At 38.9% G+C, this 13,233-nt stretch overlaps 1 protein-coding gene across 2 annotated transcripts; it reads right to left on the minus strand.

Annotated features, from left to right (window-relative positions):
- Positions 1-37: 37 nt before the first annotated feature.
- GEMIN6 (gem nuclear organelle associated protein 6) lies at positions 38-10,042 on the minus strand. Of its 2 annotated transcripts, none has more exons than XM_014832942.3 (3): positions 9,711-10,042; positions 9,164-9,297; positions 38-519 (listed from the first exon to the last, which is right to left on the minus strand). In XM_014832942.3, the coding sequence occupies exons 2-3, from the start codon at positions 9,286-9,288 to the stop codon at positions 144-146; spliced, it is 501 nt and encodes a 166-aa protein (XP_014688428.1). In that variant the 5' UTR covers positions 9,289-9,297; positions 9,711-10,042; the 3' UTR covers positions 38-143. The 2 variants fall into 2 exon arrangements, with proteins under 2 accessions (XP_014688428.1, XP_014688427.1); XM_014832941.3 differs by having other exon boundaries at positions 9,164-9,301.
- Positions 10,043-13,233: the final 3,191 nt, after the last annotated feature.

Consider the following 13,233-nt stretch of genomic DNA (forward strand, 5'->3'; position numbering starts at 1 on the left):
AAACAACAAAGAATTAAAACTCACACACACATTCATGTGCCTTTAAAAATCCTATAATATGATGAACTTAACATTCAAAACATTTTATGAAAGAAAAAAAATGAAGTCTTATTTCAGTCAGTGCATCCACAGTTCTCGGCCTCTCACTGGGAAGCTGCAAGATGTCCTTGAATAAGATCCTGAACACGAGACAGAATGATCTCATTAGAACTGCTGCAATTTTCTGGACCATACGGTGGGTCTATAGTCAGGACCCCAGCCACACAGAGAGTTCTTTGTGAATCTCCCTGTTCAGTGATGGGGATGTGGTTCTTCTCGAGCCATTTCTTTAGGCTGTTCTTTCTCTTTTCCAGATCCTCAGGGCTGTACGCCTCGCAGTCCCCAGACGTGAACAAGTGCATCAGCTTCTCTCTCACTCTGTGGTCTCCTTCATTCATAGTTTCAACAGCCTGCACAGCATGTCCCATAATTCCGGTCACAGACATGCTGCCATCTTCAAGGAAGTTCACGAGGACAATACTTTGGAGGAAAAGTAAGTTCAGAGCAGATTTGCAAAAGAAAAACCTAAAGGCCCATAAAACTATGGAAGAAGCAATGGCATGAGAGGCATCATCAATCAAAGCAGGTCACCAGAATAATAGGGAACATTCTGCCCCATTTAAATTTAATCCTCTCACCACCAAATGTTTTACCTGTTCAATAAGCATTCACTGAGGGTACTAACATCTAACCTTTTTGTCCAGCCTAAAGCTAATCATTGTGAGATGCAGTTAAAACATTTCTTTAAAGAGTTATGAATGCCCTAACTGTGTATTAGAAAAGAAGACAGGGTACAGATTTAACTTTTAGAGTTAAAAAACAATAACTGAGGAGGAGTGATGTAGGCATCATGGTGGAGTGAGTTCTCCTGACGATCTCTCCCCTCCACCATGTAAAAAGACCTTCATACTTCAACAGAGGACATCCACACAACACAAAAGATGTCTGAGAGACCCACGCAGCCACACATCAGAGGGCAGAGAGGCTGGAGCCCCCTATGGAGGAGATGGAATGGGGTAAGAGAAAACTTTGTTGCCTCCCCAAAAGACTGCGATCCAGGACTGCACACAGCCTCCAAGAGGGTATGAAGTGGGGAGGGGATGCTCTTTCATGGGAACATCAAAGATCCCCAAGGTCCCCTGCAGCCTAGGGGAAAGCCCCTACAGAGGTGAAAGCTAATGCAGGGATGACCTCATCAAGCCAACACCCCAGGAGAGCAGATAGTGTGGGCAGAGCGAGAAAACCCCATGAGCTCACAGGAGAAAGCAGCCCTCCCCCCTACCCACCCAGCACCTGGGATCCTGGTGGACCACAGAGCACTCAGAATACACAGCTCTTGACCCCCACACAGCGGTGATAGGTGGTAACTACGACCAAATAATACCAGGATGTGAAAGAACAAAGCCACGCCCTCTGGCAGTATCAAAAATTATATCAACTCTCCAGACCAGAGAGAAAATGACAAGTACCCAGAAATCAGTCCTGAAGACACAGAAATATGTAATCTAAATGACAGAGAATTCAAAATAGCTATCATCAAAAAACTCAACGAGTTAAAAGAGAATGTAGAGAAACAATTCAACGAGTTCAGGAGCTACTTCACAAAAGAGATTGAAACTAAAGAAGAATCAATTGGAAATATTGGAGATGAAAGATACAATCAATGAGATAAAACAAAATATGATTCCCTGAATGCTCAAGAGGACATCATAAAGGAGTGAATCAACATAATCGAGGATAGACATGGAAATGATCCAGATAGAGGAGGAGAGAGAACTCAGACTAAAAAGAAATGAAAACAGTCTCCGAGAAATATCTGACTCAATTAGGAAATGCAACATAAGAATTATAGGTATTCCAGAGGGAGAAGAGAAGGAGAACAGAGTAGAAGGCTTGCTCAAGTAAATAATAGCAGAGAACTTCCCAAATCTAGGGAAGGAAATGGAAATCCATGTGGAAGAAGTTATCAGATCTCCTAAATATATCAATGTAAAAAGACCTACTGCAAGGCATATAGCAGTGAAACTGGCAAAAGTGAATAACAAAGAAAAAATACTAAGGGCAGCAAGGCAGAACAAAATAACCTACAAAGGAACCCCTATCAGGTTTTCAGCGGATTTCTCTGCAGAAGCCTTACAGGCTAGGACAGACTGGAATGACATATTCAAATCTTTGAAGTCTCTGAAGGACAAAAACTTTCAGCCAAGAATACTCTATCTGGTGATAATATCCTTCAGATATGATGGAGAAATAAAAACTTTCCCAGATAAACAAATGCTAAGGGAGTTCGTAGCCACAAGACCCATCCCCTACAAGAAATCCTCAAAAAGGCCCTAATACCTGAAAAAAAAAGAGAGAAAGGGGTTACAATGCATGGAGTAAGGAGATAAATAGGTAGAAAAAAATCCAAAAATTGTAGCTATACATCAGAAGAGGTTAGCAAACACTCAAGTAAAACATTAAAGATAAAGAAGAGAACACCAAAAACAAAGATAATCTTGTCATTTTAACCACAAACTCACAACACAAGATGGAATAAGATGTGAGAAAAACACTTAGGAGGGAAAGAGGAAAGAGACTGAATCAGTTTAGTCTAAGGAATTAAGAGGCCATCAGAAAATGGACTATCTTATCTATGAGATTTTGAATATAAACTTCATGATCACCGCTAAGCAAATAATCAGAACAGGGACACAAATAATAAATAAGGAGAAAACAAAGAAGCACAACATAAAAAACTACATAACTCAGGGGCCAGCCCAATGGCCGAGTGGTTAAGTTCGCGAGTTCTGCTTCAGTGGCCCAGTGTTTCAGTGGTTCAGATCCTGGGAACAGACATGGCACTGCTCATCAGGCCATGCTGAGGTGGTGTCCCACACGCCACAACTAGAAGGACCCACAACTAAAATATATACAACTAAGTACTGGGGGGCTTTGGGGAGAAGAAGAAGAAGACAAAAAAAAGAAGATTGGCAACAGATGTTAGCTCAGGTGCCAATCTTTAAAAAAAAACAAACTACATAACTCAATTGGTAGACTGAAACACACAGGACAAGAAACAAAGGAAATGCAGGAGAACCAGAAAACTAGTTTTAAAACGGCAGCATTAAGCCCTCATATATCGATAATCATCCTAAAAGTAAATGGTTTGAATTCTCCAATAAAAAGACACAGAGTGGCAAGATGGATTAAAGAACAAGACCTAACAATATGCTGCCTTCAGGAAACACATCTCAGCTCAAATGACAAACATAGGCTCAGAGTGAAGGGGTGGAAGATGATACTCCAAGCTAATGGCAAACAAAAGAAAGCAGTTGTCACAATACTTACATCAGACAGAGTAGACTTCAAGATGAGACAGGTAAAGAGAGACAAAGAGGGGCAGTATATAATGATCAAAGGGACATTCCACCAAGAAGACACAACACCTATAAATATCTATGCACCCAACACAGGAGCACCAAAGTACATAAAGTAACTATTAACAAACCTGAAAGGAGATAGTAATAGCAACACAATAATAGTAGGAGACCTCAATGCTCCACTCACATCAATGGCTAGATCATCCAGACAGAAAATCAACAAGAAGACAGTGGAGTTAAATGAAAAGCTAGACCAGTTGGACTTAATAGACATATATAGAACACACCATCCAAAAACAGCAGAATACACATTCTTCTCAAGTGTGCAGGGAACATTCTCAAGGATAGACCATATGTTGGGAAACAAGGCAAGCCTCAATAAATTTAAGATTGAAATAATAACAAGCATCTTTTCCAATCACAATGCTATAAAGCTAGAAATTAATTACAAGAAAAAAGCAGAGAAAGGGACAAACATGTGGAGACTAAACAACATGCTACTGAACAAACAACGGATCAGTGAAGAAATTAAAGGAGAAATCAAAAAATATCTGGAGACAAATGAAAATGAAAATACACTATACCAACCCTCATGAGATGCAGCAGAAGCCATATTAAGAGGGAAATTCACCACAATACAGGCTCACCTTAACAAACAAGAAATATCCCAAATAAGCAATCTCAAACTATACCTAACTGAATTAGAAAAAGATGAACAAACAAAGCCCAAAGTCAGAAGGAGAGAAATAATAAAAATCAGAGCAGAAATAAACGCTATTGAAACAAAAAAGGCAGTAGAAAGGATCAACGAAACAAAGAGCTGGGTTTTTTTAGAAGAAAAACAAAATTGACAAACTTCTAGCCAGACTTACAAAGAAAAAAGAGACAGCTCAGATAAATAAAATTAAAAATGAAAGAGGAAAAATAACAATGGATACCACAGAAATACAATGGATTATGAGAGAATACTACAAAAAAACTATATGCCAACAAAATAGACAATGTAGAGGAAATGGATAAATTCTTAGACTCTTACAACCTCCCAAAGCTGAATCAAGAAGAAAGAGATAATCTGAATAGATCAATCACAAGTAATGAGATTGAAACAGTAATCAAAAGCATCCCCAAAAAATAAAAGCCCAGGACCAGAAGGCTTCCCTGGAGAATTCTACCAAACTTTCAGAGAGGATTTAATACCTATCCTTCTCAAGCTATTCCAAAAAATTAGGGAAGATGGAATGCTTCCTAACACATTCTATGAGGCCAACATCATTGTAATACCAAAGCCTGACAAGGACAACACAAAAAAAGAAAACTACAGGCCAATATTGCTGACGAACATAGATGGAAAAATCCTCAAGAAAATATTGGCAACACGAATACAGCAATACATCAATAAGAAAATACATCATGATCAAGTGAGATTTATACCTGGGACACAGGGATGGTTCAACATCTGCAAATCAATCGATGTGATATACCACATTAACTGAGGAATAAAAATCACAAAATCATCTCAACAGATGCAGAGAAAGCATTTGACAAGATCCAACAGCCATTTATGATAAAAACTCTTAACAAAATGGGGATAGAAGGAAATTGCCTCAACATAATAAAGGCCATATATGACAAACCCCCAGCCAACGTAATATTCAATGGGGAAAAACTGAACACCATCCCTCTGAGAACAGCAACAAGACAAGGATGCCCACTATCCCCACTCTTATTCAGCATAGTACTGGAGGTTTTGGCCAGAGCAATTCGGCAAGAGAAAGGAATAAAAGGAAACCAAACAGGGAGTGAAGAAGCGAAACTCTCACTGTTTGCAGACGACATGATCTTATATATAGAAAACCCTAAAGAATCCATTGGAAAACTATCAGAAATAATTAACAACTAGAGTAAAGGTGCAGAGTACAAAATCAACTTACAAAAGTCAGTTGCATTTCTATACTGTAATAACGAACTTACAGAAGGAGAACTCAAGAATATAATTCCATTTACAATCACAACTAAAAGAATAAACTATCTAGGAAAAAATTTAACCAAGGAGGTGAAGGACTTATACAATGAAAACTACAAGACATTATTGAAAGAAACAGATGATGACATGAAGAGACGGAAAGAGATTCTATGCTCATGGATTGGAAGAATAAACATAGTTAAAATGTCCATACTACCCAAAGCAATCTACAGATTCAATGCAATCGCAATCAGAATCCCAATGACATTCTTCACGAAGATAGAACAAAGAATCCTAAAATTCACACAGGGCAACCAAAGACCCCAAATTTCTAAGGCAATCCTGAGAAAAAAGAACAAAGCCAGAGGCATCACAATCCCTGACTTCAAAATGTACTACAAAGCCATAGTAATCAAAACAGCATGGTACTGGTACAAAAACAGGCACACAGATCAATGGACCAGAACTGAAAGCCCAGAAATAAAACTGCACCTCAATGGACAGCTAATCTTCAACAAAGGTGCCAAGAACATACAATGGAGGAAAGATAGCCTCTTCACTAAATGGTGTTGGGAAATCTGGACAACCATTTGCAAAAGAATTAAAGTAGATCATCTCACGCCATACACAAAAATAAACTCAAAACGGATCAAAGACTTGAAGATAAGTCCTGAAACCATAAAACTCCTGGAAGATAATATAGCTAGTACACTCTATGACATTGAACTGAAAAGGATCTTTTCCAATACCATGTCTTCTCAGACAAGGGAAACAAAAGAAAAAATAAACAATGGGACTTCATCAGACTAAAGAGCTTCTGCAAGCAAAAGAACTAGGATCAAAACAAAAAGACAATCCACCAATTGGGAGAAAATATTTGCAAATCACATTTCCAACAAGGGGTTAATCTGCATAATATATAAGGAACTCACACAATTGAAAAACAAAAAAAACAAACAGCCCAATCAAAAAATGGGCAAAAGATATGAACAGACACTTTTCCAAAGAAGATAAACAGATGACCAATAAACACCTGAAAAGATGTTCAATATCACTAATCAGGGAAATGCAAATCAAAACTACACTAAAATAGCACCTTATACTTGTTAAAATAGCTATAATCACTAAGACTAAAAATAAAAAATGTTGGCGAGGGTGTGGAGAGAGGGGAACCCTCATACACTCCTGGTGGGAACGCAAACTGGTGAAGCCAGTATGGAAAACAGTGTGGAGATTCCTCAAAAAACTAAAAATAGAAATAGCATATGACGCAGCTATCCCACTACTGGGTATCTGCCCAAACAGCTTGAAGTCAACAATCCAAAGTGACATATGTACCCCTCTGTTCATTGCAGCACTATTCACAATAGACAAGACAAGGAAACAATCCAAGTGCCCAGTGACCAATGATTAGATAAAGAAGATGTGGTATATATATATACACAATGGAATACTACTCAGCCATAAAAAAAGGACAAAATCATCCCATTTGCAAGAACATGGATGGACCTGGAGGGTATTATGCTAAGTGAAATAAGCCAGACTGAGAAAAACAAACATATGATTTCACTCATATGTGGAATATAAACAAACACATGGACAAAGAAAACAGTTCAGTGGTTACCAGGGGAAAGGGGATAGGCGGTGGGCACTAGGGGTGAAGGGGAGCACTTATGTGGTGACAGTCAAGAAGTAATGTACAGGGGCCGGCCCCGTGGCTGAGTGGTTAAGTTCGCGCGCTCTGCTGCAGTGGCCCAGGGTTCGGATCCTGCCCGCGGACATGGCACTGCTCGTAGGTCACGTTGAGGCAGCGTCCCACATGCCACAACTAGAAGGACCCACAACTAAGATATACAACTATGTACGGGGGGGTTTGGGGAGATAAAGCAGAAAAAAAAAAAAAAGATTGGCAATGGTTGTCAGCTCAGGTGCCAATCTTTAAAGAAAAAAAAAACAAGAGAAGTAATGTACAACTGAAATTTCAAAATGATGTAAACTGTTATGAACTCAATAAGAAAAAGAACCACTGAATAACTCCTCTTGCAAAGAAAATAACAAAGCACAAAATTAATGAAATAGAAAACAAGAGTCAATAAGACGATCATCAAAGCCAAAAATTGGTTCTTCGAAAAAAAATAAAATTCATAAAACTCAAGCAAGATTAATAAAAAGAGAAAGAAGGCACATATAAATAATATTAGGAACAAGGCAGCAAAGATTAACAATATAAAATATTAAAAACAATTAATGCCAATAATTTTGAAACTTGAAACAGAAAATTTCCTAGAAAATATAAATTTCTACACTGATTCACAGACAAAAAAAAGTGAGAATGTAAATAGTCTTGTACTCTTAATCAAAACTGAATAACTAGTTTAAAATCTTCCCATGGAGGGAGGAAAAGGCCCTGACAATCCTATTAGCAAGTTCTATAAAATTTGCAAGGATCAAACATTGTAATCTAATCAAATTCTTCTAAAGCCTATAAAAGGGGGACTGTGCCTTAACTCATTTAATGAGGCTAATATAACCTTGACAACAAACGCAGAGAAAGACAGAATTAAAAAATAAAACTGTAAGTTAATCTCAGTCCTGAATATAAATGCAAACATCCTACATAAAATATGATATATGACACATGATATGATGTGATGGGAATTTCACTTCTGTGCTACTCTCTCAAAAACCTATAACCCCAGCCTATTTATGAGACAACATCACACAAACCCAAATTGAGAAACATTCTACAAAATACCTCACCAGTACTCTTCACAAGTGTCAAGGTCATGAAAAACAAGGAAAGACTGAAAACCTGTCACAGATCAGAGGAGACTAAGGAGACATGAGGATTAAACATAATGTGGGATCCTGGATTGGATCCTGAACAAAAAAAGGCCATTAGTGGAAAAACTGGTAAAATCCAAATGACCGCAGTTTAGTTATCGTAAATTCTTAGTTTTAACAAATGTACCATGGTTATGTAAGATGCTACTAACATTAGGGGAGGATGGGTATATGGGTACTCTATGTACTTTCCTTGCAACTTTTCTGTAAATCTAAAACCATTCCAAAATAAAAAGTGTGCATCACCACCTTTAAAGTAATCTTGCAAAATGTAAATCTGTTCCTAATTCAACCTCTAGAACCAACTACCAATTTATAGGATATATGCAAGATAAAAGAACATATTAAACTACACTATGATAATGCAATGAGCTAAATCCAGAATGTGTTAAATTCTCTAAGACAAATGACTCTGTTTCTTCAACAAATAAACAACATGTAAAACTAAAAAGAGGAAGTGCAGTTAAAGATACTTAAGAAACATATCAACCAAACTGATAAAACAATATAAAAAGATACTTTTGAAACAATCACACAAATCTGAACTCCGACTAGGAATTAGCTAATATTAAAGTTATTATTACTTTTGTTAGGTGTTACAATGGTATTGTGGTTTACACTTATTAAAGAGTCCTTATCTATGAAGAGATATATTGAAGTATTTATGAACAAAATTATATGATGTTTGCTTTAAAATATTTGGAAGGGAGGGTAACGTGTTTGCTATACTCTTCTCTTTATATCTGTATACGTTTGAAATTTTCCAGTAAGAAAAGAAGTGTTTCATTTCTACAAGCTAGGTAATCAATAGTTAGAACAGCAGTTAAGATTCAAAAGTAGTAAAATTCTTACGTGGGAATAATTAGCCTTTCAACCATCTGCTTTCTTAGTCTGGATATAACACATAGGAAGCACAGAGGTGTCATGATTTCAGGGAAGCAGAACCCATACTCACTTGGCAGAAACTGGGTCTGTGGTTAAAACCCATCCTTTATACTCCTTCTCACTGGCTGTCACTCTGACTTCTTTGTAAGTGTAATCTTGCCATTCTAAAGGGCCTTTCTTCATCCATTCATTCATGGCTGCCAGCTGGCTAGATTTAAAACAACCACCAGTTCGGGTTATTACATATGTCCCACCTAAGCAAACGTCTTACCTCCAATTTCCATCCTAGAAGTAGAGAACATCTGTGATTTGCTTTAAATTCCGTGTCAGGAAAATAGTTAATATTCACTATTCATTCTAAAAGCTAAGGGGACACAGAGTCGCCGCGGGGCCCAGTCTGGGGTAACTCATCTGGTATACTCCTACTCTGCCTCCGAATCCCATCCCAGATCGCCTTCATGCTGGCTTTGAACGCCGGTCTGCAGATGCTTAAACCCTTTAAATCTGCTCTCCTTCATCAAAGAAGCTAACTCCACAACACTTTCAGGCAAAACTGGGGGGGGGGGGGGGGGGGGGGGGGGGGGAGCGAAAAAACAAAAAAAAACTCTGATACCCACCCAGTCGCTCTCTGGCTCTGTGTCTCCGCCGGATCTCTCCAAGGAGAAGCCCCCGGATCTGTGACAATTTCCTCTTAAAATTGGTTTGGAGGATGCATAAATAAGAGCGCAACAGCTAAGGCTCTGGAGCTCAGCTTCCCTGGCCTAGCCTACAGCCCCATGATACTTAGAGCTGTAGGCAAACCAGGTGGTACCCAACCTTTAATCCTGCCAAAAGAGACAGACACCAGTTACAACTCCTAGTGGCAACCGGGACCCAGCAAGCACGCCGTCGGGAAAGAGTTCCTAGAGCGGAGCCCGCCCGAGTCCAGCATGCTTTGCGTCATGTCGTCACTTCCTTCCCAGAATTCTCTGTTTTGTAGTCCTTGGCCTTGGACACACCTAGAGGTCTGAGAGTCGCGGGATCTGGAGTGGTAAACGCCGGGTGCAGGGTGCGAGCAGGGGCTGAGACTTTTGTGTAATGATAATATTTCTTCTTCGCCAGAGCCACCCCTCTCCACTGCCACGATGGACATTTCAATTTTTTTTTGAAGAGGAAAAGGCTAGTGCCAGCTCCATGTTGAGAGTAGACATGGTAATACACTTTTTTCATGGATTCAAAGCACAGGAACTCTTTGGGTAAATCGTAAAGCTCTGGAAGTGTGAGGTCAAAGTACCTTGGAGAAGAGCGACAGAGCCAAGGTATTTCTTGTTTGTTTGGCCTGTGTAAGGCAATTAAGCTTCTTTGGGAGGTGTCCGTGGTACAGTCCTGCAGATGCTGAAGCCGGAAAGTAAAGCACGAGATTGGTTGAACTCTGCCTAACCGACCACTCTCTATAAACGCCCTCCCACCCCACCCTACCCCACCCCACCCTACCCCACCCCAATTGGAAAAGTGCAAAAGACTCGCTTTCACCACGGATTTCTGGTCACGTACTTAGTGGGCATCTGGTATAGTTCAGAATTTTTTCCGGTCTGTAATCTTGAAAAATGGTACAAGGTGGTAAATGTTGAGTTCCTGCAAGTTGAACACCCAGGGAGATTTACAAAAACAGAATTAGAGGACTGTCAAACCACAATGTAGAAAACATCAAAAGTTAATCAGCTTTCCCCTGACTACCTGGGATTTGAGTTCCGTATAATCCCTGAAGTATATTGTTTCTTATTGTCTTCATTCCAAATAATCCTTCCTGTAACCTTCGCTCATTGAATGATTGGCTGACTATATTAATGTGGCTTGAGTGGATTAAATTAGATTTTGCCAGTTAAAGTCCTCTGTAAATTTACAAAGAGCTAATATAAACACCAATTGTTATTATAGTATGAAGGAAAACATTTGGCCGCATAAAAATTCAGTCCTAAAGAGCTACACCCAGTTTGTGACAACTGGTTATTTGCATTTTAAGCCTTCTATCTATACTGCAGAATGAAATACTTTGTTACATGTGTATATATACTTAACAACAGGCTTTTTTAAACTGCTTTAAGCTGGCTCCTGCACACCACCGGCTGTGCTCCTACCAGCTTTATGACTTTGGAAGTCCTTTACCTTCTTAGATTTCAGTTTCCTCATCTATAAATGAAACTATGGGGTTAGATGACCCAAGATACTGTCAGCTCTAAATTTTCATGACTAAGCCATACACAGACACTTTGTGAGCCCTGTAAACTCCCTTAGAGGGTTTTATTTATGTCTTTTATTTACTACCATATATACCTCCTCTATAGCACATTGCCTAGCATATAGTAAGTGCTCAATTTGAACTGAACTTTTATTTCTCAAACAGTTGTATAGCACCTAATATGTGCCAGGCACTATTCTAAGAACTTTCAAATATTAACTCATGTTATGAGTGAATAAATAGACCGAAGAGAATAGGAAAAATTTGAGTGATGGAATGACATGATTAAATCAGTATACTAGAAAGGGTGCAGAAAAATTGGACATGGGGAAAATAGAGAAGTATAGAGCATATAGAGCATGAAACTTGATGTAAAATGTAGCCTATTTAAACAAAGCCATGATATTAGGGGGAAAAAATTCCAGAACCACTTCCCAAATGAAAATCTAGTTTTAGAAAGGCAGTGTCTCCAAATTGCTTAGTTATCTGTCCCACCCAGAGGGGAGATTTTACAACCTCAGAGAGGGAAGATGGGTTTCCCTAGCAGTAGAGGGAAGATAGCATTGTTTCCTTAGGATGAAAACATTTGAACAGACTGTGAACTCTGAAGCACTAGACAAATGTAGGGCATGAAAGTTTAGAAAACTGCTTCTGTGTGATTCCTTCTTAAATATGCCCACATAATATCTTTTGGATAAAAATCAGTGCCATTTTTTTTTAGTTTCTCTTATACAAAGAAGTAATCTAAGTGGCAAGAGTATACATGTTTTATGTGTATTTTATTTTGATTTGAAAAAAATAGTAAAGTGGAGTTAATCATTTTTATTTTCCCTGGAATTGCCTTGGAACAAAAAAGGATGTTCACTACTGAGTGCCTAGTAACCACTGCAGTGGTCCAGACAGGAAATAAAGTCCTAGCCTAAGTTGATAGCAGTGGAAGTGAAAAAGGGAAGAGGGATAGCTTCAACAAATGTCTCAAGGAAGAAATCAGCAGGACTTAGTGATTGATTGGATTGGGGCAAGGGCATGTTGAGAAGAACTTTGACTCTGGGCCTTTACCAGAAATTCTCTTTGTTCTTTTCTTCATTCTTAACCCCCTCTTCTTCGTCTTTTCAGGATCTCAAGCCTCCAATAGTTATTACATTTACTAAACTAGATAAGAAAATTTCTTCATGGAATAAAAAATGCTTGAATAGCACTTTATCTGTGCTTATGGCACAGGAAGGCAACAGTGAGGTAGCCCCCCAAAGCTCTTATAAACTAGTCCTAAGTGTTAAATAAAATGGATGCGATTAGATCTGATTCATTTGCACAAAGAGACCATAAATAATCTGTGTGACCAAAGAATGTGGGGAGGACCGAAATTCCAAACTCAGTGACCTGGTTTGTATTCTCTGGAAGCAGGACTGGAATGGGATTGCGTTTTAGTAAATGGAAACTTAATTATATTGTAGCCTACTTGGACATTCAGTAACCCAGGGTTGGCGGAGAAGGCACGGAAGAAGAAAGGTCAGCAAGCAAAAGGTTGGGAGGGGTCTCTTGGAGACTTTGAATCTGGAAGGCAGGGACTTTCCAGAGATGTCTGCTTATTGTGGGGAATGAATGCTTCATTAAGTCTCACCCTGGCCTGGAATAGATATTCCTAAAACTATCTGTCTCTTTACATTCTGATTCTATGCTTGCCATGCTGCCTTGTGACTCTGCTGCTGGTTTTCTGAGTACACTGTTTATCAGAAGAAATGGTTCTTAAGATGGAAACATGAACACTTTCTAGTCAATAGAAAGGAATAGACCAGAAGTCACAAACTAGGGGCCGAAAGGTCATATCAGGATGGGCAGATTGGCTTAATGACTGCACAGTGTTAAATTCTTCTTTTGAGGAAGATTAGCCCTGAGCTAACATCTGCTCCCAATCCTCCTGT

This window comes from Equus asinus, chromosome 6, assembly GCF_041296235.1.
Source record: "Equus asinus isolate D_3611 breed Donkey chromosome 6, EquAss-T2T_v2, whole genome shotgun sequence".
In the NCBI taxonomy this organism is placed as follows: Eukaryota; Metazoa; Chordata; class Mammalia; order Perissodactyla; family Equidae; genus Equus; species Equus asinus.

Coding starts and splice junctions, on each gene's coding strand:
- GEMIN6 (XM_014832942.3), bottom strand. CDS start 9,288: ATGAATGAATGGATGAAGAAAGGCCCTTTAGAATGGCAAGATTACACT. Junction 520..9,163: donor ACAGACCCAGTTTCTGCCAA/GTGAGTATGGGT, acceptor TTTCCTCCAAAG/TATTGTCCTCGTGAACTTCC.